This window comes from Mercenaria mercenaria, chromosome 6 (assembly GCF_021730395.1).
Source record: "Mercenaria mercenaria strain notata chromosome 6, MADL_Memer_1, whole genome shotgun sequence".
NCBI classification, from domain to species: Eukaryota; Metazoa; Mollusca; class Bivalvia; order Venerida; family Veneridae; genus Mercenaria; species Mercenaria mercenaria.
In genome coordinates, this window is record NC_069366.1 from 53,611,560 (window position 1) to 53,638,852 (window position 27,293).

Here is a 27,293-nt window from a genome sequence, read left to right on the forward strand (position 1 = left end):
AAACATCATTTTCTAAAGGTGTACTGAAGGTTTCAATTTATTATGGGTGTCTTTGTCTTTAAAGGGACTAATCCACACATTTTAGGTGAAAATTAATTTCTCTCAAAAATCCACACTCTGAAAGTGACTAATGGTACAGACTTACTGACGAAAGATATTTGCAAGATAGTCTTATAAATAACCAAAACTATTGTGCAGACGGCAGTAAATCGTTGGAAGCTTTTGAAATAATGAAGATTTACATTCTTCTAGCATTTTTATCATTTTTAATCATTTGCGTTGTCATATATACATTCATTGCCTAATTTGGTGGAAATGAACATATTGAAAAATTTCACCCAAATTGTGGGCGAGTAGCTTTAAAGCCATTTCAAAGACCAATTTATAGCTTAATAAGCCAGCAGTGGGTTTCTTTTATTTACAAAAAGTATACAGGGTATGACTCTTGGGGATTATTGACTGTTCCTATATACCCTACATCCACTACCAAACCATCCTACGTAGGTCATCGAAATGTAAACAAGGGAAGATAACTCACCATGATTCTAATTTTCTTAGTGACAGAATCTCTCTCCATAAAGCAAAAGGCATCAACTGTGAATTCAATTTCACCTTGAACAATAGTCGGCACAATTGGCATGAAAATATCCTTCGCTTCTCCTGGTTCCAACTGAAATATAGCAGTATTTCTTAAATGTATACTAGACCCAAATTTCATATTTGAAATATGAACAATTACTATTTACAATTTATGTAAACATAAAATTAACAAGTTTATATATACTAACAGTACTATGCATTAGGTTTAAAATTGTAAACATTTAATACATGTATAGCTGAAGGCAATATAAAGTTCTGTGTACTACCACTAAGAAACTGGAAGTTCTTTTTAACAATCGACTGTTACTGAATGGCATTTAATTATGAGTGTAGCTAAATACATTTGAAGAGGATTTTCTACATCTGAAGTAAAAATCAAATACAATATTTTAGTGAATGATGAGCACTGGTTATCTTTAAAATTTTCAAAACTGTACAAAGTTAACATAATAATTCCATTAAACATGATTTTTTTTTGCAAATTTAACTTCAAATCTGTGTAATTTTGATCATGCAAAAATAAACAAGAGCACCGCCTTGCGGGTGCTGACGCTCATCTGATTTTTTTGTATAATACAAATATTGTCCTACCCATGATTTTCTAAGTCTAAAAAGGGCCATCATTCTTGCAAAAAGCAGGATAGAGTTACGTTTCTTGATGTACAGCATCCGCTTATGATGGTGAAAAACTGTTGCAAGTTTTAGAGAAAAGCTGACTTAAACATAATACTCAACCAAGAATACTAAGTCCAAACAAGAGCACCGCCTTGCGGGTGCTGACGCTCATCTGATTTTTTTTGTGTAATAGAAATATTGTCCTACCCATGATTTTCTAAGTCTAAAAAGGGCCATCATTCTTGCAAAAAGCAGGATAGAGTTATGTTTCTTGATGTACAGTGTCCACTTATGATGGTGAAAAACTGTTGCAAGTTTTAAAGCAATAGCTTTGATAGTTTATGAGAAAAGTTGACTTAAACATAATACTCAACCAAGAAAATGATTTTCTAAGTCCAAAAGGGGCAATAATTATTGCAAAAAGCAGGATGGAGTTATGTTGCTTGCTGTACAGGGTCAGCTTATGATGGTGAACAAGTGTTGCAAGTTTCAAAGCAATAGCTTTGATAGTTTAAGAGAAAAAGTTGACCTAAACATAAAACTTAACCAAGAAATCTGATATTTTCTAAGTCCAAAAGGGGCCATAAATCTTGCAAAAAGCAGGACGGAGTTATGTTTCTTGCTATACAGGGTCAACTTATGATGGTGAACAAGTGTTGCAAGTTTTAAAGCAATAGCTTTGATAGTTTAGGATAAAAGCTGACCTAAACATAAAACTTAACCAAGAAAACTGATTTTCTAAGTCCAAAAGGGGCAATAAATCTTGCAAAAAGCAAGATGGAGTTATGTTTCTTGATGTACAGGGTCTGCTTATGATGGTGAACAAGTATTCCAAGTTTCAAAGCAATAGCTTTGATAGTTTAGGAGAAAAGTTGACCTAAACATAAAACTTAACCAAGAAATCTGATATTTTCTAAGTACAAAAGGGGCCATAAATCTTGCAAAAAGCAAGATGGAGTTATGTTTCTTGCTATACAGGGTCAGCTTATGATGGTGAACAAGTATTCCAAGTTTCAAAGCAATAGCTTTGATAGTTTAGGAGAAAAGCTGACCTAAACATAAAACTTAACCAGGCAACGCCGACGCCGACAACCGCTCAAGTGATGACAATAACTCATCATTTTTTTTCAAAAAATCAGATGAGCTAAAAAGGCAATAATTATTGCAAAAAGCAGACTGGAGTTATGTTTCTTGCTGTACAGGGTCAGCTTATGATGGTGAACAAGTATTGCAAGTTTCAAAGCAATAGCTTTGATAGTTTAGGAGAAAAGTTTACCTAAACATAAAACTTAACCAAGATATCTGATATTTTCTAAGTACAAAAGGGGACATAAATCTTGCAAAAAGCATGATGGAGTTATGTTTCTTGCTGTACAGGGTCAGCTTATGATGGTGAACAAGTGTTGCAAGTTTCAAAGCAATAGCTTTGATAGTTTAGGAGAAAAGCTGACCTAAACATAAAACTTAACCAGGCAACGCCGACGCCGACAACCGCTCAAGTGATGACAATAACTCATCTTTTTTTTTCAAAAAATCAGATGAGCTAAAAACAATTGTAGTACTTTATCTCTGGTATATTATGTTGTATTTACAAATCGTAAAACTGTCGAAACTCTTGTATTTAATATTTTGGGTTACGGCAGTTTTGTTAACCCTCAAAATATCTTTTAACTTACAAAGACTATAGTTTGATGATCACCACTCTTGGTCAAGGGTGCATACGCACTTGTGATGCCCATTTCATCCACCCAAACAAACTTGTAATTTTCACCATCCCTCATTGTCACCAATACCTTTAAAAAAAATATTAAAGTAATCACACTGGGATACAAAGTGGCAAAAATCTAATTTCAAAAAGGTTATAATATTAGCAGTAAGTACATTTGCAGTAAACTGATCTGTTTGTTTGCAGACTGGTGTCTGATCCTATTGAGGTTTTACAGGCCAAATTATCCTTTTGAGTTACCAAAAATAGATAATCTGTTCTTATATAGGAGAAGGTTGTGTTTTTCCAAAGTTAGAAGAAAGTTCTAGAAAAAAAACTTCTAGAAAATTAAAAGTAAAGTGCTTCCGAAGTAAGTAGGTACTGGTATACCGAAAAGCTTATAGAATGTAGTTTAAGCAACTTACCTCAATATAATCATCAGCATACCAGTAATTGAACACTGTCACTCTTATACCGATCTGTTCTCCTCGTATTGTCAAATCTGGTGCTTCAACAATGATATACATATACCGGGTGGCATCATACTGAAAACAGGAAAAGAATGAAATGTTTAAGCATAAAGCTCAAAACTGAAATCAGTATTGATGTATAGTAATAATACCGCAAAAAAAGTACTTAATCTGGGAATTTAACATATCTCATATGAGACATATTTTTAAGTACATATTAACATGTGCCGATTAAGCTGTTCTTTTTTTTCTGTTTTTCTTTTGCAATGTAAACAAATGTAAAATTAACATAAAATTCTAAGAAATGAGTAATATTCTAAAAGGTTTTGTTTTTTTGCTAAATTTTGTTGACAGTTTGACCTGTGTGACTATTAACCAGAAAAAAACATGACAGGTCTGCACCCTTTAAAACTCAGATCAGGCTTATAAAATGTGAAATAAAACTGACACAAAAATCACAACCTCCAGAGGTTCACAAGAAACATTACAGCATTGTGTGTATACTTCAAATTTGTCACAGAAAACTCACATAAACTAGAGATGCTTTTGAGGAAAGCGCATGTCTCCTACAACTGCCCCTATGAAAAATGTCTAGTTTCTCGAGATGGTTTAGACGAGTGGATCGAATTAGATGGTCTGGATGAGTGGATCCAATAAATAATTCAAGGGCCATAAATTAAAAGTGCATGGGCGGATTTGGCTAAGTATCAAACTTGGCTAAGGTCTTATGGCCAAACACATTTTGTTTAAGTTTGGTGAAGATCGGATGAGAAATGTTCGATTTAGAGAGCGGACAAGAGTAAAAAGGCGGATTTTTCAGTAATTCAAAGGCCGTAACTCTAAAATGCCCGGAACAATTTGGCTAGTTATCAAACATGGCTGAGTTCTCATGGTCAAACACATTTTGTTCAAGTTTGGTGAAGACTGGATGAGAAATGTTCGAATTAGAGTGCGGACAATAGTAAAAAGGCCGGTTTTTGGTAATTCAAGGGCCATAACTCCAAGACACCTGGACCGATTTGGTTAGTTATCAAACTTGGCCGAGGTCTCATGGTCAAACACATTTTGTTTAAGTTTGGTGAAAATCGAATGATAAATGTTTGACTTAGAGTGCAGACAAGCTTTGTGACAGACACACACACCACACACACACAGACTGGAGTAAATCAATATGTCTCCCACACCACTGTGTGGTGGGAGACATAATTTACAGAGGAACTATTTAATAATTATACAGAAGAGAATTATGCTTTTGTATGTAATTATTAGAAATATAATAACTTACCCTGATTGGGCTCTGCATAAGACCCAGCCCTTTGTCTCTACTCACAGACAGAGCATTAATGATCCATGTGAGAGGGTATTTGGGTGGTTTGATACGAAACTGCACCATACCATCAGGTCTGAAAGATTACAAGATTTGAAACATGATACTAAGGGGTATATCAAACAATGCAAGTGAACAGAGCTGTACTGGCCGCGGAAGACACCAGGTCCACCCCCCACCCTCGGGCCGTGTTTCAGAAACAGTGCAAAGTAAAACCACTGACCACGATGGCATCTTCAGTGGAAAAGATCAGGTTATGTTGAGGTTTGAACCCATACTGTAGTGGTCGTGGATTCTAGATCAACATACTGACCTGGGCCCAGTTGTTCGAAACTTTAACAGGTGATTAAGCTAAACTTTAACAGGTGATTAACTTTCAGAGTTCTTTTTCGGCATTTCAGATGACGTTGAAAAATAAATGTATAGTGTAAGAATTATGAACAATGAAAACTCTTTACAATAAAATCAAAACATCATACTAGTGTTTCTCACCAATTCTAGTATTTTGAATCAAAATTTAACAGCTGGTTAGTTTAACAGCCGGTTAAAGTTTCGAACAACGGGCCCCAGATCTTCAAGAATAATGCTATTCTTTAAAATACTGTTGAAAAATGTATACTTACTTCACAAATCTCTCCTGCCAGGCAAAGCCACTGTCCTCATAGAATCTCAAATTTCTGTTCACTCTGTAGATCATGTTTACTGTTCTGTTGTCAATGTAGCGTGGATCAACCAGGTTACCTGTAAAAAGTTTATGGTGGTTCTCATGTTATTACTAAATTAGATCAAACAGAAATTACAGCAAAATCATTATCATTCATGGGTGAGAAATTTTTGTGTTTTTCATAGTTGAGTAAATCAATGAATTCAAAGTAAATCCAAGCATACAAATAAAATTCCAATTCATTTTATATTCAAAATCTGAAATCTACCAAATTATATCCCAAGAAACAACCTTTTTTGCCTAAAGTCTTCTGAAATAAAATGAGTTCACAGTGTACACATTAAAAGGAGTTGAAAAAAAAAGAAGTTTACATACATTAGCATAATATGGAACAAACACTAAATTTTATATACTAGTAGATTTTCTTGTACTCAGTGTCTGTTTTTGGTTAAAATTGAAAATAGAAAGTTAGCCTGTGGCCTAGTTTAAAAGGGATTCCTATAGTTTTTTTGCCATTTTCTGGCAGCCGACACTTCATGAAAATGACTGAAGTCAACATTTGTTGAAACAGTTACAGACAATCTTAAAAGAGAATTTTAATGAATAATATTTTGATATTATATCAGTACTCAAAAATGTGATATGGTTTATGTTATTGCAGTTTCATGCTACGGGAAATCCATGTATTTTTTAGGTTGGTTTTCACATCTGTTTAGTACAAAGACAGTGTTGTTCAATAGTAAATATGATAGTACTGATAAGACAATGTCACCTTTCAGATTATTTAGTATTCAATTATAACAGAATTAAGAATTTTAAAACTTTTTATAACTTTTAGCAACATCATGCAATCTTTTGGCCAGGTTTGCGCCATTTAACGTCCAAACAGGTCGTTGTTTCAGGTCTTAATCATAAATTTACCTGGTGTCACCATACATTTTAGCCATTTTTAATGCTCACAATACAATTATCATGATACACTAAGAAAAAAAAAAAACTCTATGAAAATTTTTTCAAATAAAAAAAGAAATCTTACTAAGGGTATTTTCATTGAAAAAGTTCACAAAAGTTAAATATGAATCAAACTTTTTTTTTCATATGTACCATATAACGATAGAGTATTACAATTAGGACTTAATATCAAATAGCATTGATAAAATCTGTAAAATGAAAAAAATGGATTGTGCCCTGCCTGGATGTATATTTTGGTTGGTATTATAAAAGTTGAAATTATGAAATGTTGAAAACGCTGCATGTTTCAGCAACAGTGGTGGTGTTCAAAACATTTTTTCACAATAAACAAGCTACATTATTTATTAATTTGTTCATTGTTTTCAGCAAAATTCATCATATATGTGAATTTAAAAAAATTATGAAAGGAAAAAATATAGATTCTTATAAGCCCTCAGTTATTTCCATTTACATTTATCCTCATTAAAATTTTGATCTCTGATAAAGTCCAAACATTCATCCTCAAAAAGTATACACAATTTGCCTGATATAATGTACTACTAAAATGAAAACTATGTAAAACATTTTGTTCAATATCCATTAATTTTTCAGATTGGAAATCTCAAATTCTGATGACAAGTTCAAATTTCAAGTAAATATAACAATGCAATACATCAATGTAAGATTTACTACAATTCAATAAATGTATGTAGATATAAATAAAAGACTTAACATCCTTGTTTCATCGCCGCCATATTCTTTCAGTCCATGAAACATCAAGTTTGTTGACATGGTAAAGTTCATAAAAACATGGTCGTTCACCAAATCCCAGTTACCTGTTTGCAAAAAATTAATTCATGTATTCACCTAAATAAACTTAACAAAATATACATAAGAACTAGAACAGTGTTAGTTATTCATCACCTCTAAGCTTATCATGTAATCTTCGAACTGGTTGTACCTTGTTGCCAATGAAACAGTGCAGCTGCTGGCTTTTGTAAACACATGTGCATTTGATTGAAGGCAGTACCAGCAATTTATTGACCTTTTTATTATACAACTTTTTTATCATGGCATTTTTTCCCTCATACTTTTCACAAAATTATACATATAGATTTTATTACTTTTTTCATCCAAAATGCCATTAATATTTGAGAAAATGATTCAGCATCATTTCACCAACTGTAATGACATTACTACACAACGTCAAAGTTTAGATAGCACTGACGTTCTGGTAACTCAGGGCCATTATGATTGTAGGGATAGCGCGTGTTTTATGTTTCTTCATGTTATGTCTGCAGAATTCTGAGGGATTGGTTGGTGCCCGAGCCCGTAGGGTGAGGGATTCTGAAGATGTCAAACATGAAAAGAACATGCGCGAACGCTATTCTAGCATAAAACGTGAAAAAAAACAACTAATAAATGAATACATTCTCCCTCAACGTCATTAAATTTCCATGAATTGTGCGGGAATATTCGAATTGTTTTTTCACGTTGACTTCAACTCTATTTGAATTATCTGTTTTGGGGCCGTAATATGTTTACGCTTTGCAACGAAACGTGCATATATAAAAAGGTGTTATAACAGCATGTGAGCGCGTGAATCTCTCTATTAACACACGTTTTCTCTCTTGTTAAAACACCCCCGAAAAGTGACAAGAACAGCAGTTTTATGCTAGAATAAGGCACAAGGCAAGGCTGTGCATTGTGGATACATCCACAGAAACTGTAATGGTCAAACCTATGCTACAGTCCTTTATGTTAACTACATATTACAGTAACTCTTCCGAGATTCAACTTTCTTATGTTAATTGGACAAAACACCCAAAAAAATGCTGTGTTGCTCATCAAAAATAGCATCAAATTACCTAACCCTTAGCCTGCTGGTGGCAAGTGATTCTGCCTTTGCGACCAGTGCAGACGAAGATCAGCCTGCCAATTCGCCATTCAGTCAGTATCTTTTTGGTAAGCACCCCTTTTAACAGTTAATGGTACTGTCTAAATTGAGAGATGGACAAGTTCATTATAGAAATTTAGCAGGGTAAGGGCTACAGGTCTGTTTTCTCATGTCATGATTTAAGCACAGTGTCATCACATTCAACATTCTCACTGACAAGTAACTGTTTTGAAGACCTCTTATCATATTTTTCATCTTTAATATTTGGGTACAATGAATACCATAAGATATGTAGTACAAAGTGTAGCCACAGGAATTGATAACTTACCAGGTATATCATGAATGTTAGCATCTGATAAAACCAGGAGTCCTGCATGCTGTAAAACACACAAGTTATATATTCTATTTAAACCATATGAATATATAATACAATGCTGAAACACAAATATATAGCAAAATTGTTCGAAATTTCAGATTTGCTTTGCAAAAAGAGAAGGCTATAGCGAAATGTATGTAGCGGCTACATAGATTTAAAAGATTAGTTAGCCTGTAAATTCAAACAAAAACTTACTCGGAAAGCTACATTAGTGCTTCTTTTTACAACACATTAACAAAAATTATAATACAACAAACACGAACATTGGTCAGATTTTGCTTACCCTGAATGTAGAGTTTGCATCAATGCCATATCCTGTGGATGCGTAGAATTTGTACTCGTATTCTGTATCACTGAGTCTCCATAACTGTTTGTAGCTCCCTTTTGCCGGTTCATCATAGCTAACCAACTCATCTATAAGCTGTTGAGATATAAAACAGTATTATACTGATAATATACACAATCATATGTTCAGGTAAATGTGCGCAGATTACTTTTTACAGGGTCATGTCACAGTAACCATACATGTCATTCACAAGTTATTTTAATGTATTTTTTTAAATAACTTTATTCAATTAGAGTCTGTTCTAGCCATAGGTCATTATTTCTGGCATGACCCCCACCACACCAACAAGTCTGCCGAAATGTTGTTCTTATCGAAAGTTGACCCCATGTGGGCACCCTGGCGTTATTTCAGGCATGGGCATGTATTTCGGCTGAAATACAAACGAAATACAAACCAGATTCCTTACACATGCAACATGAACAAATTTTTCTCAAAGCTCTTATCAACAGAAGCAAGAGCTAACTGATTCATGGTATCTGGACATGGAGGCCCACTAGTCACTGCACAAACTGATTACTTGATTTAAAACTAATTATTGTATCTGGGTGTTAGTAAATGTAACAGTGGATCAGGGGTCAGTGAAAATATTTTGACAATCTTACCCTAAAATGTAATTGTCTTCAACTCACTGACAGAAAAATAATATCCTTCAATAATGACCCTAAGTAACTACTGATTAAGAAACAATTGAAATGATGAAACTCACGTTATTTTCTGTCAAGCCGTCATTCATTCCTTTACTGTATAGATCATTTGGCATGGCAGCAAATGCAACATAGGATCCTGGGTCAGCAATCGCATTAATTTCTATAGAGTGAAGTGTGAAATCCTTCCCTTTGTTGATTATAGCTTGCACCTGCAAATATGGTTGCAAAATTTGGTTGCATGAGAAGCTGGATTTTCAGAACAAAATAACAGAATAATAACATAAACTGGATAAGATATACTTTGCTTTTCTTAGTTTTGGCAATACCTTTACAGAACTTTTTAAAATTCACATTTTATATTTGCTTTTCTGTTAGGTTTTTTGTCACACTGACAAAATTATAGGTCATATGGTGACTTTCTAGCTTTTAATGGTGAAGACCCCAGGTGCCCCTCCATGCATTTTTTTCATCATAGGCAGGCACCTGAGTAGAACCATCAACCTGCCGTAAGCCAGCTGGACAGCTTCCACACAAAGAAATCAACACCCTGTGCAAGGCTCAAACCCACATTGATGAGGGGCAAGTGATTGGAAGTCAGCGAAACCACTAAGCAAAAGAGGGGCCCTCACATTTTAAGTTTTGAAATTTGCTATTTTTAAAAATTCTTGTATTTAGATATTTGAGCCGTGCCATGAGAAAACCAACATAGTGGGTTTGCGACCAGCAAGGATCCAGACCAGCCTGCGCATCCGCGCAGTCTGGTAAGGATCCATGCTGTTCGCTTTCAAAGCCTATTACAATTAGAGAAACCGTTAGCGAACAGCATGGATCCTGACCAGACTGCGCGGATGCGCAGGCTGGTCTGGATCCTTGCTGGTCGCATACCCACTATTTTGGTTTTCTCATGGCACAGCTCATTTGTAATGATTTTTTTTCCACACCCATAAACCTCAACACTTCGCAAAATAAGGAAGAAATTTTTAGTACTAGACATGATTTTTACCAACAGAACTCATTTTTTTGCTGCCAAGACATTGTGTGAAAAGACATAACTGATAAACACAAATATCCATATGACTTTCTTCAACATTTACTGTTAGTTCTTAAAGATTGATCTTATTACAGATTTCTTACAACAATACTTACAGGATTTGATCTTGTTCCATTCACAAAGAAGTTCAGTGTATCAACGACCATTTCCTCTGGTGACGTCTGCAGGAAATACACAACAATACGTGCAGTCGGAACCATCTGTCTGGAAAGGGCCACGGCGAATGTCTTGTGACGTGAAATCATCTCTAACTCCTCTCCAATTAGTATGTTTCCTTGTGATACAATCTATTAGAAAAAAGTCATATAAAACAAAACTGACGCAATCTGTCGGAAAAAAGTCTTAAATCTGACGATAATATTTCTTGATAATAGGTAAAAAAAGGAGGCAGAATGCATGAAATGTCTATATTTTAATTCAGGATAATTCTCATCTCCCTCTAAATTCTGAAAATGGCCATGTCCTTGACCATACAAACAATAATAATATATTTTCAGCATTACCTATCAAACCAGCTTATACTATTACAAATTGAATACATTTGAGCCGTGCCATGAGAAAACCAACATAGTGGGTTTGCGACCAGCATGGATCCAGACCAGCCTGCGCATCCGCGCAGTCTGGTCAGGCTCCATGCTGTTCGCTTTTAAAGTCTATTGGAATTGGAGAAACTGTTAGCGAACAGCATGGATCCTGACCAGACTGCGCGGATGCGCAGGCTGGTCTGGATCCATGCTGGTCGCAAACCCACTATGTTGGTTTTCCCATGGCACGGCTCATCTGTACTTATGTGTAATGTAGTTCACAGCTCTCAAACTTAAAATACACTTAAAATTTTTGTGACCATTATGTGTTCCACAGTGTTCTATGTGTCTAATCATAGCATTTTGATTCTTTTTTTATTCTCTACCAATTTCAACATATTTTTTTTTACAAGAGTGCCAGAATGTCGCAATATACGCCCATCACAGCAAATTTCTTTACACTAGCTATCTTCCATATCTATCTTCCATAGACGTCAAACCCCTTGCAGGAACGTAGACGTTTTGCGCGTCAAAATCATAAAGAGAAAGAATATAGTGATAAAAATTTAGAGTGGAAGAAACTAAAAAATAACTTTGGTGATATAAAAAGGTTAAAACTTGAGTTTGCACGATAACTAGGGCGAGGCGTGTTCAAGGCTGCAAACTGCTCTAGGGTAGGGAGGTGGGCGACACTGGGGGGAAGTTGGTTCCAATGGTACACAGTTCTCGGAAAATAAGAAAACTTGTAATAGTCAGTGGTTGCAGTAATTAACCTATGCACCTGTATTTGCAAATGGAATTTTAATTTTGTGGTTGTTTAGTAATTATTGTAATTCTTTTGTTTTTCTAAGTCCACAAAAAACTCCTTACCAGGTAGAGATACCTTAAAATACACCTAAAATTTGAAAGTAGCATCTATGTTGTACCACAGAAAAGTGGTATTGGTTTTTCCCTACGGTCAACTATAAAAAAGTTACAACGTAAGTCATTTATAGTAACAACTAAGGCAAGTCAATCTTTAAAAAAAAAAAAAATCCCCCCAAAGAAATTGTAAGTCCACACAAAAATCCTTACCAGGTAGAGATAGGTCAAAATACAACTCAAAATTGGATGTAACATGTATGTTGTACTACAGAAAAGTGGTCTCGATTTTTCCCTACGACTAGTATTAAATGAAAAAGTTACAATATAAGCTTTTTATAGTAACAACAAAGTGAAGTTATTCTAAAGAAGGGACACGCGCATGACACTCCTGTCTCATGATGGTGTACAATTGTGCCAAGTTACATCAAAATCCCTCCATGCATGAAGAAGAAATGCTCCGGACAAAGTCATTTTTGTATCTGACCTTTGGCCTCTAAGTGTGACCTTGACCTTAGACCTAGGAACCTGGTTCTTGCGCATGACATTCTGTCTCGTGATGGTGAACATTTGTGCTAAGTTATATCAAAATCCCTCCATGCATGAAGAAGAAATGCTCCGGACAAAGTTTTCATTCTTCTAAGTGTGACCCTGACCTTAGATCTAGGGACCTGGTTCTTGCGCAGGACACTCCGTCTCATAATGGCGAACAATTGTGCCAAGTTACATCAAAATCCCTCCATGCAAGAAGAAGATATGCTCCGGACAGTCATTCTTGAATCTGACCTTTGACCTCTAAGTGTGACCTTGACCTTAGACCTAGGGACCTGGTTCTTGCGCATGACACTCCGTCTCACGATGGTAAACAATTGTGCCAAGTTTCATCAAAATCCCTCCATGCATGAAGAAGATATGCTCCGGACAAAGTCTGTGGACGCCGCCCGCCAGGGGCGTTCCCATAATACATCCCGTTTTTCAAACGGGCGTATAAAAGGTCATTATCATATATCATTCTAACTTAGACTGGTTCGTACATTTCTTATTAAATGCAAACTAGGACATAGTCTAAGAAAAGATCTTACCTGATAATAAATCATTGGAACAAAGTGACTGGTTTTCACATGGAATATCATAAATTCATTCACATTGGGACTTTCTGTGGATGTACTTATAGATATATAACTTCTACTCGGAGAATAGTACCGTGAAGCTTTCAAGGTTTGTGTTGTCCTGATGTCATAGTCCCACTTTGCCTGAAATGTAAAGAAAACGTGTGTATCTAAATGTGTACCCTTTAGGCAATTTAAGCTATTTAAACTACAGTTTTAAACCAGACTAAAACTGGATATTAACAGTCCAACAGTTAAATGACTTGTCAGGGCTTTCCATTTCCATAATAATGGCCACTTCCCAATTGAAAACAAGGCTATTTTTTTCCCAGTTGTGGAAAAGAAACATCCTTAATTGTATTTTTTTTAATTCAGCAATTATATTTTACAAATAAGGAAGTAATGAGTTCTATTAGAATTTGAACCCCTATTACAAACATCTTTTGTAGATGGATAAACATGCTGATTTTAATAAAATGTTGTTTTCCCAAAATGAGCAATTACATATTAATTTCCCAGTTTAAAAGATCAAGGTCTCTTCCCAATTTCCTGATGAAAAGCCCTGTTTATAGAGAAAACATGATTCAATGAACAATACAACTTAACTGCTCACAACTGAGGCAATCAACCAGAATTTTGACACTGCTCTTGAATGACAAGAGATCACAGAGTGATCTTGGCGCCCACCAATGTGCCATTTTTGAGTGTTCCAAATTTCAAGACTTAATGACTAGCTCAAAGTCAAATTTCATTTCCGTACACAACACTGTGCATGTGGTCCAAATTCGAAAGCTGTAGCTTGAGAAATGTGAAAGTAGGTCATTAGATCAATTTCAAGGACAAAGTTCTTTGTACACAAAACTATGCATATGCATAAAGTTTGAAGGCTGTAGTTTGAGAAATGTGAAAGTAGGTCACTAGGTCAATCTTAAGGTCAAAGTTTATTTCGGTACACAAAACTATGCAAGTGGTCCAAATTTGAAGGCTGTACCTTGAGAAATGTGAAAGTAGGCCACTAGGCCAAAATCAAGGTCAAATTACACTTCAGAACACAAATCTATGCATGTGGTCCAAATTTAAAGCCGGTACCTTCAAAAATGTGAAAGTAGGTCACTAGGTCAATGTCAAGGTCAAAGTTTGTTTCGGTACACAATCCTATGCATGTGGTCTAAATTTGAAGCCTGTAGCTACAAAAATGTGAAGGTAGGTCACTCTTAAGGTCAAAGTTCATTTCGGTACACAAAACTATGCAAGTTGTCCAAATTTGAAGGCTGTAGCTCGAGAAATGTGGAAGTAGGCCACTAGGTCAAAATCAAGGTCAAATTTTATTTCGGAACACAGAACTATGCATGTGGTCCAAATTTGAAGCCTGTACCTTCAAAAACGTGAAAGTAGGTCACTAGGTCAATGTAAAGGTCAAGGTTTGTTTCGGTACACAAAACTAAGCATGTGGTCCAAACTTGAAGGCTGTAGCTTGAGAAATGTGAAAGTAGGTCACTAGGTCAAAATCAAGGTCAGATTTCATTTCAGAACACGAAACTATGCATGTGGTCCAAATTTGAAGCCTGTACCTTCAAAAATGTGAAAGTAGGTCACTAGGTCAATGTCAAGGTCAAAGTTTTTTTCAGTGCACAAAACTATGCATGTGGTCCAAATTTGAAGGCTGTAGCTACAGAAATGTGAAAGTAGGTCACTAGGTCAAAATCAAGGTCAACTCATGTCAAGGTTCATCTTGCCACTCAAAACCATACATGTGGTCCAAATCTGAATGTTGTAGGTTATCGACAAGAAGATTTAAAAAGCTTTTCCCTATACAAGTCTATATAGGCCATGTGACCCCCAGGGCGGGGCCATATTTGACCCTACGGGATAATTTAAAACAAACTTGGTAGAGCACCACCAGATGATGCTACATTACAAATGCTAAAGCCCTAGGCTTTGTGGTTTGGACCAGAAGATTTTCAAAGTGTTTCCCTATATAAGTCTATGTAAACCATGTGACCCCGGGGCGGGGCCATATTTGACCCTACAGGGATAATTTGAACAATCTTAGTAGAAGACCACTAGATGATGTCACATACAAAATATCAAAGCCCTAGGCCTTGTAGTTTTGAACAAGAGGTTTTTCAAAGTTTTCCCCTTTTATAAGTCTATATAAACCATGTGACCCCTGGGGCGGGGCCATATTAGACCCCAGGGAAATAATCTAAATCATCTTGGTAGAGGACCACTAGATGATGCTTCATACCAAATATCAAAGCCCTAGGCTCTGTGGTTTTGGACAAGAAGATTTTCAAAGTTTTTCCCTATATAAATCTATGTAAATTATAGAAATAAACAAAGGGCCATAACTCACTAAAGAATTGTTGAACCAGTCTGATTTTCAGGGGGACACAACTAGGGTACCAATACATCATTCTGACAAAGTTTGGTCAAAATCCCCCTAGTAGTTTCTGAGGAGATGCGATAACGAGAAATTGTTAACGGAAGGACGGACGGAATGACGGACGGACGGAAGGACGACGGAAGGACGACGGACCACGGGCGCAGAGTGATTTGAATAGCCCACCATCTGATGATGGTGGGCTAAAAATGGAGAACAGTGTCGGGTTTCAGACTCCTGACTTGGGGATCTGGAGGGCATGGGTCTGATGCCCTGTGATGAGTGGAATTTGACAGTGGTCTCTGCAATCTTTTACAAATGCTTGTGTACCAGTTTGAAATCAAAGTCATCAAGCATAGCTCAAGAAATTGTAACAACTACCTAAATAAACGATAAACTTAAAGTAAACAATAGCTTACTTCAATTACATAGGCAAAAAGAGATAACATAAAAAAATGTATCCTATTCCTACAACCAGAAGTACAAACCAAAAAAAAAACAAGAGGGTCATGATGACCCTGGATCACTCACCTGAGTAATATGAGCTACATGTTTCAAATGTCAAACTGATGATTTTTACAAATTTTTTGGAAGATTTTCCGATGTACAATCAAGTAACCCCTGGGGCGGGGCCAAGTTTACCCCATGGGTCATGATTTGAACAAAGTTTGTAGAAGTCTACTAGGCAATGTAACATATCAAATATCTAAGATCTAGGCCTTCTGGTTTATTTTTAGCAGATTTATGAAGATTTCCCTATGTACAATCAAGTAACCCCTGGGGCTGGGTCAATTTGACCCTGGGGGGTCAAGATTTGAACAAATTTTGTAGAGGTCCACTAGGCAATGCTACATGTCAAATATCTAAGCTCTAGGCCTTCTGGTTTATTTTTAGAAAATTCTGAAGATTTTTCTCTGTACAATCAAGTAACCCCATGGGGCGGGGTCAATTTGACCCCGGGGTCATGATTTGACCACATTTTGTAGAAGTCTACTAGGCAATGCTACATGTCAAATATCTAAGATCTAGGCCTTCTGGTTTATTTTTAGAAAAATTTTGAAGATTTTCCTATATAAAATCAAATAACCCCTGGGGCGGGGCAAATTTTACCCCCTGGGTCATGATTTGAACAAAGTTTGTAGAAGTCTACTAGGCAATGTTACATATCAAATATCTAAGATCTAGGTCTTCTGGTTTATTTTTAGCAGATTTATGAAGATTTCCCTATGTACAATCAAGTAACCCCTGGGGCTGGGTCAATTTGACCCTGGGGGGTCAAGATTTGAACAAATTTTGTAGAGGTCCACTAGGCAATGCTACATGTCAAATATCTAAGCTCTAGGCCTTCTGGTTTATTTTTAGAAAATTCTGAAGATTTTTCTATGTACAATCAAGTGACCCCTGGGGCGAGGTCAATTTTGACCCCGGGGGTTATGATTTGAACAAATTTTGTAGAGATCCACTAGGCAATGCTACATGTGAAATATCTAGGCTTTCTGGTTTATTTTTTTTAAAAATTTGAAGATTTTCCTACGTTAAATCAAGTGACCCCTGGGGCGGGGTCAATTTTGACCCCGGGGGTCATGATTTGAACAAATATTGTAGAGGTCCACTAGGCAATGCTACATGTCAAGTATCTAAGCTCTAGGCCTTCTGGTTTATTTTTTAAAAAATTTTGAAGATTTTCCTATGTAAAATCAAGTGACCCCTGGGGCGGGGTCATGATTTGAACAACTTTAGTAGAGGTCCACTAGGCAATGCTACATGTAAAATATCTAAGCTCTAGGGCTTCTGGTTTTTGAGAAGATTTTTAAGATTTTCCTCGGTAAAATAAAGTGACCCCTGGGGCGGGGTCAATTTTGACCGCGGGGTCACGATTTGAACAAACTTGGTAGAGGTCCACTAGGCAATGCTTCACACCAAATATCTAAGCTCTAGGGCTTCTGGTTTTTGAGAAGAAGATTTTTAAAGTTTTTCCTTTCAGTTGCCATGGCAACTAGAGTTCTGCATGGAATTCAATTCTTTGAACAATTTTTGTAGAGCTTCACCCAAGGAACATTCCCGTGAAGTTTGGATGAAATAGCAGCATTCGGCGAGTTATCTTCCCAAATCATTTAACAGGTGTCGCTACGGGCGAATAGGTCCTATCATGCAGTATACTCTCGGCTTTTATCATAGTGTTAAAAAGTGATTAAATTATTTAAAAAGATAGAATCATGTAATTTATCAATATCATTTATTTAGACAGCTGTTTCTTCTGTTTTTAACATGAAATTTATAGCCTCACTTCAAAATGCTGGCCAGTAATATATAACTGAAATAGTGTCGTAGCATTTATTTTTAAGTGAGTCACATTTCTATTTAATTTGTGAGCAAAGCTGGGTTAGTTAATTTAGCTAGTTGAAAATATTGCTAAATTTACCCCTGTATGGATTCTTTGTTTCACATAGACAATGATTACTCTGGATATATTAAGTTTGCATAAAATTTCCTATCCACTGGCTGCATATTGATTGTTATCATAAAAATGTGCATGCCATGTGTCCTGTTAACTCTAGGGGGTTAAAGAATATACATGTCCTTGAAGCAGACTTAACACTTCCTGCTCCCACGTGGGTGTTACATATTGGACAGTCTGATGTTAAGGTAATGTGTATAATAAGTTTTCTTAATACTTTTAACACTGATTTGACATAATGTCTAATAGGTCTCACGTTTTTTTTTGTTTTTTGTTTTTTTATTTCCAAAGCTCTACCAATTTGTGGTCTGTATATTAAAAATCCTGGTGGTGTTTTTATAATATGTAACGATTCATATTTTGACATTCTTGTAATATTTCTACGTTGTTTTCTATAGTTAAGAAACAAACGTGTCAGTTTTTTTGTTGATTAAAACATTTCAACTAATTGTTGGGGTGTTATCTCAAGAGGCGATGCTTAAGGTCAGACAAAAATCTGAGATTGAACCAATGACAATTTTATTGGAAGTTTGTATTTCACTTTATGTGGGCAAGTTGATGAGAATTTGAACTGACTGAAAAGTAAAGAGGCAGCACCATAAAATTAAAATTAACACGAGATATGTTAATTTGTCAATAGAGATCATTTATGCCTCATGGATGATATTTTCATAAAATATATGAGAAAACAGCTGTAATAATTAACTGGGCTGATGGAAAATTGAAGGGACATCTTACCACAAGGGCATATATTTTAATGTTTTACATTAATTATTATTATAATTTCTATATTATTCAAGACCTCATTGCATTAAGCTGTGTATGCAGATCTTTCCGATTAAATTGTAATTTTAGGAATATATACTGTCTATACTGATCCTTATTTAAAGAATGTAGTCTGAATACTTGCAAAATGATAAAAACAAAGTCATATGACCTTTGATCCCTAAGGGTGACCTTGACCTTGAAGCAAGCCATCCAAAAGATGCGCTCTGCTTGCATCTCGATGTTATGAACATTTGTGTCAAGTTTCTTCAAAATCCTTCAAGGGGTTCAAGAGTTACAAAGCAGACACGAAATTGCTAACAGACGGACATATGGACACCTTCGGGTGTATACCAATAAAATGTTTGTACTTACAATAACTTCAACAGAGGAACATCCTGCAGGTATGGGAACATCAAAAGCAGCAACGCCAGCTACCACTTGTTTCTCGTCTGGCTGATTCTCGATACCTCCAGTAGTTCCACCATCTATGAAACTGTATCTTTTTGTGATCTGAATTCTTCGATAATCATTTACCACTGGTGTTCCATCATAATACATTGCTGCCACCTTGAAACAAACGAAGATTGAAAAAAACAAGTGGCAAATAATATATTTCTACATCTCTGTGTTTGTTTGTTCCTTGTTTAATGATGAATAAGCAACAATACACATGCCTACAAAATAGTTGCAATGAAGGTATTCCAAATTTCCCCGTTGGAACAAATTTTGGTAAAGACTTTATCATGATATAACAGAACAAGTTTGATAAAAGATCCATCAAGATGTTCATGAGAAGAAGTTGTTTAATGATATTTCTATTTTTAGCTCTAGCAGCCCTTAAAGGGTCAAAGCATCCCAATTTGAATAAATTTGGAAGAAGACCTAATAAATATGCTACAGACTAAGTTTGATGAAGATCTAACAAGCAATTCGTGAGAAAAAGTTGTTTCAGTGTTTTTCTTTTTTAACTCTGGTGGATCCTATAGCTAAAGCATTTGAAAAAACTTAAATGTCCATATCAGGATGCTGTTGACAAAATTTGGTGTAATTCTGACCAGTAGTTTCAAAAGAAAAGATATCTAAGTAAAAATGTTGCACAGAACGACAGAACATCCATCTATACTAATAGCTCACCCTGAACACAGTTCAGTTATGCTAATAACAGAGGTAAAATTTAAGTGTATCAAAACATTAATCCAGCTATGGGCGCTGAAGCCGGAGTGAGTAGAATACCTCTACTGTGAATATCATTAATATTCGTGGGGGACTAATTTTCGTGGATTTCGAGGTTGAGTCAATCCACCAAATTTAATACCAACGAACAAGTAAAATTCCCATTCATTTTATGTTAAAAAGTTGAAATCCACAAATTCATATCCCCATGAAATTGCTGTTTTGACCAAAACCACAAAAAAACGAAATTTCATGCCCATAAAATTAAATGATTTTACAGCATATACTGCAAACAGTCAGGCTAAAAAAGTTAACAAACAGACTAAATTTGTTGAAGATACTTACATAGACTGTCATGATAGAGTCTGGTTTAAATGTCCTCACATTGTCTCCAATAAACATGATCTTTATGTTTGGATCGAAAATAATTGTGCTTGCAAAACCTTTCTGGGTCATATTGAAGAACCAGTCCTTGGCACTAACATTAAACACACATTCGTATCCAATCAAGTTGTCTGTAGACGGCCACTTACGTCGCACTTCTTCTAATATATCTTGTCGCTTAAACTCAAAATCTATTCTCCCTTTGAACTGAAATGAAATGGAATGTTCTACTTTTAAAAGTTTTAAGACTTCAGTTTTGTAAGTTCAAATAACAGATTCATTCCCCTTCTCCCTCCCAACCTCAATTTTGTGAGCATTATATTGGAATATATATCAAATATAAATTTTATTTGAACAGATGGCAATTACATGCCACCATAGTCAAAGCAAAGAACATACACCTGTTGTCCAAACTCGAGACAAGAATAGTCCTAAAAGTATAATTGCCAGGACTTCATCATATTTGTGGTGATTAGTATTTAACTTTTATCCTGCAAAATTTCTAAAATGAAATGGTCCATCATTCAATCTGGGCAATGTCATTTACTATTTGAAGGTGTGTTCACTGAAAATTTACTGACTGAATAGCGAATAGTGACCATGATCAGCCTGCACGGAAACTATTTTCAGTGAAGTCACTGTGACCTATACCTTTGACCTACTGACACCCAAAACGACAGTAGTCATCTACTGACCACATGCAATCATTCAAGTAAGTTTGAAGACCAGGAGCAGAAGCCAGTTTCAGTGTCAAAAACTGTGGGGGCTATATACTGACCACTGGCAAAAATCCTGTGAAGTTTGATCTCTGTAGGCCACTTTGGTTACTGATCAGAAACCGACTTTCAGTTCAAGGTCACTGTGACCTTGACCTCTAAGCAACTGACTGCAAAACATTGTCAACTGCCAGTCATGACCAACCTGCCTACCAAGTTCGACGTTCCTGTGCTGAAACATTCTTCAGTAATTAACCAGAAACCAAAGAGACGGAAAAACAGGCCTAGTACCATAATGCCATCCATTAAAGTTTAAACAAAATCATTATCTGTAAAATAAATACCAATGAATCTTACATAGTCATAGTGCTTGTAGAGTCGAGGATAAATGCTGTGGTCCCAGGGATCTCTGTAGGCGTTCATGGCATAGAACTGATCATATGGGTAGATATTTTTAGGTGGGATCAACGTTATCTGAATGTCGGCAGAACCCATCACTGGCTTTCCAGTTGTTATACTGAAAATAACAACAACAAACGCATGGTATAACTGGTAATACAGTCAAGTCTGTGCTAAAGGCCACCTCTGAATAAAGACCACTACTCCCATACCTGCTTAAAAGTTCTCTTCCCGTTTAACTATAGATAAAGTAAATTTACCTAGGCTGGGAGACCACCTGTCAACAAAGACCAAATTTTTTTCATTTACCAAGGATGGCCTTTACAGACAAGCTTGACTGTACATTAATACAATGTCTTAAATTTGACGTATAGGCAAAATTGTGCTAGAAACAATCAGAAAATAGACTATCTAGTTATATAGTTTCCTTTCATATCCAAATATTTGCTGCATATTTCACAATCCTAAGTTTGGTCTATATATATGCTTGACTACATTTCAAGTAGATTATATACATCTGACTACATTTTAAGTAGATTATATACACATTCATTGCATATCTGAATAAAGACTGCCTGCCAATTAAAACCACTTTCACAATCCTAAAGTAAGTTTGGTCTTTATATATGCTTGACTACATTTCAAGTAGATTACAGTCTAACCTGTACTAACGGTCACCTCCGATCAGCGGTCACCTCCGTTCAGCGGCCATTTTATGACGTCCCCGACGGATTTTCCTATATTTTATCACTTTATTCAGCGGCCACCTGCCGTCCGCGGCCAGCGGCCACCAAAATTGCCTCCCGACCGCCGTATTTGACCCCTTTCAGCGGCCATTTTTCTTCCAAAATCAATTATTTTTAGGCAATAATCGCCGAAGATACCCGATTTTTGAGAAGCACGTGATTGCTAAGTTTCGCGTGACTTCACCACAAGAACGACAAAATGACATGAGCTTCTCAATTAAAACTGATAACCAAAGGTGTAATCCCCTTTTTGTTATGATCAAATGGCCAGTAATTATCGGCAATTAGCGTGTCACCTCGGGTCAATTTTGTTGTTCACAGTTTGACCTCGGTTAAAGATAATACTCGATAACTAGCTAGTAGTATAATATTTGTGATTTTTCATACTTCTGTCATCAAAATACTATTAAATTTATACGAAATTAATTCTGTTTGAAAAAAAAATATAAACCACTCCATCTTTTACCGAACGTAACGGCAATCGTAGATTTTAGCGTAGACAATAAGCGCGGAGAGTAGCTTCCCTTACCAAAATGGCGAAAATTGTAAACAAACTTGTTTTGAAGTTGGAAAATTGTCTGTAACAATTTTTGTAGTAAAACAATCACGCCGAAGTTTTAGATTGCTAAGAAGACCATTCGTATTGCGAAGGCAAATGCACGTCATTGTATCCTGGTAAAATAATAATGGGAAACCCCCCCCCCAAAATGGGCCTAAAGGCTAAACTGGCCAGAAGTCTGAAAAATACATATATTGGCTGCACCTCCGATCAGCGGTCACCTGGCTTTAGCGGCCAAATTGTCTGCTTCCCTTGGCTGGCTGCTTAAGACAGGTTAGACTGTATATATATCTGACTACATTTTAAGTAGATTATACACATTTGTTGCGTATCTGAATAAAGACTGCCTGCCAATTAAAACCACTTTCACAATCCTAAAGTAAGTTTGGTCTTTATATATGCTTGACTACATTTTAAGTAGATTATATACATCCAATTACATTTTAAGTAGAATATATCCGACTGACTACATTTTAAGTAGATTATATACATCTGACTGCATTTTAAGTAGAATCTAAGATTATATACATATTTGTTGTGTATCTGAACAAAGACTGCCTGCAAATTAAAACCACCTTTTCACAATCCTAAGTTGGTCTTTATATATGCTTGAATATATTTCAAGTAGATTATATAAATCTGACTACATTTTTGGTAGAATATATCTGACTAACTACATTTTAGGTGGTTATGTTTGTCTGACTAATGTTTAAGTAGATTTTATACGTCTGACTACATTTAAGTACAAGATTTGTTTGCAAGGGTGTAGTGCCCATTACGCACAGTACGCACGTGTGTAATGTAAAAAATTCAAGGTATGTTTGTTCGAAATATTGACCTTTTGAATGTCCAAAGTCCCCTAGAATTATATGCCACAATATGCGTCAAAATGCACCCTTTTTTATCTAAGTCTCCAAAATTTTCAGGGAGCCTTTGAGCGGTAATATCAAAATATCATGACCTTTTAAGTGTCTGAAGTCCCCACAAAATGCGTCAGAATGCACCATTTTTTCATCTAAGTTTCCAAAATTTCCCGGGGGAGGCCCCCCTGAACTCACCAGCGGGAGGCAGAAACCCCCTCACCCACCCTCGCCCTCTCGGCACTTTGTTGTGCGTATCATTTTTGAAGCTCTGACTACATCTATGGTTTGAATTTTCTGCCGTATCTTTAAACTTTACTTTTATTTTGAAGCATACCAATTAACATATATCATTCAATAGTGTACCATTTGATTATGTTTTTAAGTGTCCAACATTTATTTTAAAGGGGCATGCCTCTTTCATTTCATATTTTTTTCTGATTTTATCAAACACTCTCTTTTTAGTGACTGAATAATTGTTAATAAAAAGTAAATCAAGTGACTTTCTGAGTTTTATATAGCCTTTATTTATGAAATTAAACAAAATTTCTATATAGTCAGCCATGCCCGTTTAAACTGCTATTGTGTGACTTTATAATAATGTATTTCTTACTTTGCCATTAACGTTCCTCTGACATATTCCATGTTGTCCATGATATACGGCTTAGTAGTTACATTCAGATCAAAACGGGGATCCCCTGGAAATATATTTTCAAATCAATAAAGTTTAAAACAAAAAAGTTGAGAAAACAAAAAGTACTTGGAAATATTCTGAGATTAAACTTTAAACATGTAATCTCTACATATTTAACTCATTTTAAGTAAACAGAAAACATTTTATTTCCTCATTCTCCCTCAATTCTGTGGGACCTTTTGTGGTGAGCCATTATGGATGTCTTCTTTGAATCCCTTTCCTATGACTGCAACACCTGTATACACTCAGGGCATCCCCTGGGCCTCAGAAAGTTGTAGCCACTTTTTGAGAGAAATTGCCGAATTGAAGCTGAATTGCTGAAATTGACCGTATTTTGATAAAATTCTTGTAGCCACTTTCAAAAATCTGTAGCCAGTTCTTTGAATTTGTAGCATTTGGCTACATTGGTGAATAGCAGAGGAGGCCCTGCATATTTCCGTTAGAGACAGCTGGAAAGTTGAACAGGATTGTCTTGTGGGACATCTAGGACCTTCCTTGGTCCTTAGAGCAGGAAAACTGCCCTATCTTTCAAATTGTTGTTACTTGTATACAACGAAACAAACCCAAATTAATCTAAATGTAGGTTTTGCCACGATGGGAAAGCATCTATAGATTTTCATCAGAATTTTGGGAGAAACTTCAAATTTTCCAAATATTAGCTGAAAATATTCAAAACAAACTGTACCATATACTTACAGTATTCTTCAACTTGAAAAAATTTTTTGTATTCATAACCCTGAAATTAAAAGACATGTATGCATAAATGATTATTTACGGTAAAATCAGACAATTTCTCAAGTATGTATTTTAATACTATAATCATGATTTGACTGTATTCATGAAAATAAAAACTTACAAAAATGCTATTCTTGTTATAGTCCAATACATCTCACAAGTATGCAATACATTACAAATAATCAAGAGGTGGCGGAATGATTGCAGACAAAATGTCTTTTTGTCAATCATCACAGAAAACATACCAAAACTCACGGCCCCACTGCCCATAGATCTGCTAATCAGGAGTACAAAACGTACATTCTAAAAATTTACAAATAGATCTACAGAGGTTTTGAAAACTGATACCAGAAGGTACCAAATTACAGATTGTCACCTTTCTTCCTTATTTGCCAGTATGTACAACAAAACTTCTGTCACAATGAAAAGATACTCATGTGTATTAACCTACAAATTTTTTAACAAGTTAGAAGAATCTTTAACCACTTACATAGGCATCCACTTGTATGGACCAATTACCATAGTTAGGCTGGTCAGAAAGGGAAAAGTTCTGACTGACAAACCCACCAGCATTTGTCTGCAGTCCAAGCCATCGTCTCACTGGGAAACCAGTTGGATCCTGTAATACACATGTATGACATATATGAAATAGATGGGTTTTTTATTTGACTTCATTCTGAACCTGATGTTGGGCCTTTTTGTTGCTATGTTAGAACTGTTTACAATAAACATGATAAATGAATAAATGCAATATTCACATAACAAATTAAAGATTGATTTGATTTTCATTTCCCTTCAACATTTAATAGCAGTGACAGCCACAAAATCATCATGAATTTCAAAACATAATAAATATGAGCCGTGCCGTGGGAAAACCAACATAGTGGCTTTGTGACCAGCATGGATCCAGACCAGCCTGCGCATCCACACAGTCTGGTCAGGATCCATACTGTTCGCTAACAGTTTCTCTAGTTCCAATAGGCTTTGAAAGCGAACAGCATGGAGCCTGACCAGACTGCGCGGATGCGCAGGCTGGTCTGGATCCATGCTGGTCGCAAAGCCACTATGTTGGTTATCTCATGACGCGGCTCAATTATGTACTTCTGAATTACAATTACAGCCAGAACAAGTTGTCCAAAACTTTGCCCATCTGCTGACTATCTTTTTAAACATATACAGGTAAGTGCCACATTGGCCAAAATCTACAAAAGTTTATAATTTTAGACTTTATTCCCTTTTCTTAAAATTTAGTGATAAATCTTGTGCAAAAAACTGTTTGAATTTACTCACTGCATATAGCTTAACAAGAAGTTCTGAGAAACAGGGCCTAGATTTTCTACCACTGAATGTTTCAGTACTATTCTTAGGATGTGTGAACCTACCTTAACATAGATGGTCAAACTGCCATACATCGGCATCATATCAGGAAGAATTGGAATCACCCGAAAATGGACTGAAATAGCAATCAAAATATGTACAAAATATGTACATTTGTCTGGAACATTCAAAATCTTGTTCTTCATGATTTGAATTGAAGATTTTACACAGATTTACCTTTAGCACTTTGGGGCATACAACTTTGTTTATTTTGGGTAAAGTGCCGTTTTCCAACAGTATTTTGGTTATGTAAGGGCAGGCAGTAAACCTACCCACCTTCCTCCATTCCATACCAGTATTTGGCAGAAATAACCTGATCTGCCATAAGTAACAATAAAACTTTCACCACATAATTCAGATATGAAGAACCACTGAGGTAAGCCACTTTAAAACTGCAACCAGCCCATAAACTTCCTTTGAATTACACTTGGCTGAGTTAGTTTTAAGTTTAAATGTCATTTACCGTATTTTCCCGTATTAACGCCCCCGGGGGCGTTACATTTTCCAAAGAGGGGGCGTTTATTTGAGGTAAAAAAATAAAAAATGAAAATTTTTACAAAACTTAAAAACATCGTTCAATCTAGCTGTAAAGTGTTTCTGTGTTGTTTAATCCCCCCAAAACGTAATTATTTGGCATCCAATTTAATGCAGTGTGTCTTTTATGCATTTAAATACGGTACCTCGTGTATTCCATGTCTGGCTTTTTGACACGCTCGCGACACTACACATTACGTCATGACCCAAACAGCTGTGTACTCCGATAACATTTTCCTTAGTACATGCGGGTAGCTAATTGCGCAATACACAATGTCAATGGTTTGACACGCTGCTGTGCCTGCTTTTAAATTAAAAGTTCTTAAAACTGCCGAAGAAAAGGGTATATCGTAAACACATTGCT

General features: G+C 35.9%; 1 protein-coding gene across 1 annotated transcript in view; it reads right to left on the bottom strand.

The window, feature by feature from the left end:
- The window catches only part of LOC128558042 (CD109 antigen-like), a 41,669-nt gene that overhangs the window by 11,393 nt on the left and 2,983 nt on the right, over nt 1-27,293 (bottom strand). The window contains exons 5-21 of the mRNA XM_053546815.1: nt 26,401-26,471; nt 25,509-25,637; nt 24,980-25,019; nt 24,203-24,287; nt 21,383-21,542; nt 20,271-20,516; nt 19,125-19,319; nt 13,117-13,287; nt 10,745-10,936; nt 9,658-9,807; nt 8,889-9,026; nt 8,558-8,606; nt 5,341-5,485; nt 4,676-4,793; nt 3,346-3,465; nt 2,892-3,008; nt 539-670 (exon numbers count right to left, since the gene is read on the bottom strand). Of these exons, the coding sequence (XP_053402790.1) occupies nt 539-670; nt 2,892-3,008; nt 3,346-3,465; nt 4,676-4,793; nt 5,341-5,485; nt 8,558-8,606; nt 8,889-9,026; nt 9,658-9,807; nt 10,745-10,936; nt 13,117-13,287; nt 19,125-19,319; nt 20,271-20,516; nt 21,383-21,542; nt 24,203-24,287; nt 24,980-25,019; nt 25,509-25,637; nt 26,401-26,471 (2,258 nt within the window). The remainder of the gene's footprint in view (nt 1-538; nt 671-2,891; nt 3,009-3,345; nt 3,466-4,675; nt 4,794-5,340; nt 5,486-8,557; nt 8,607-8,888; nt 9,027-9,657; nt 9,808-10,744; nt 10,937-13,116; nt 13,288-19,124; nt 19,320-20,270; nt 20,517-21,382; nt 21,543-24,202; nt 24,288-24,979; nt 25,020-25,508; nt 25,638-26,400; nt 26,472-27,293) is intronic.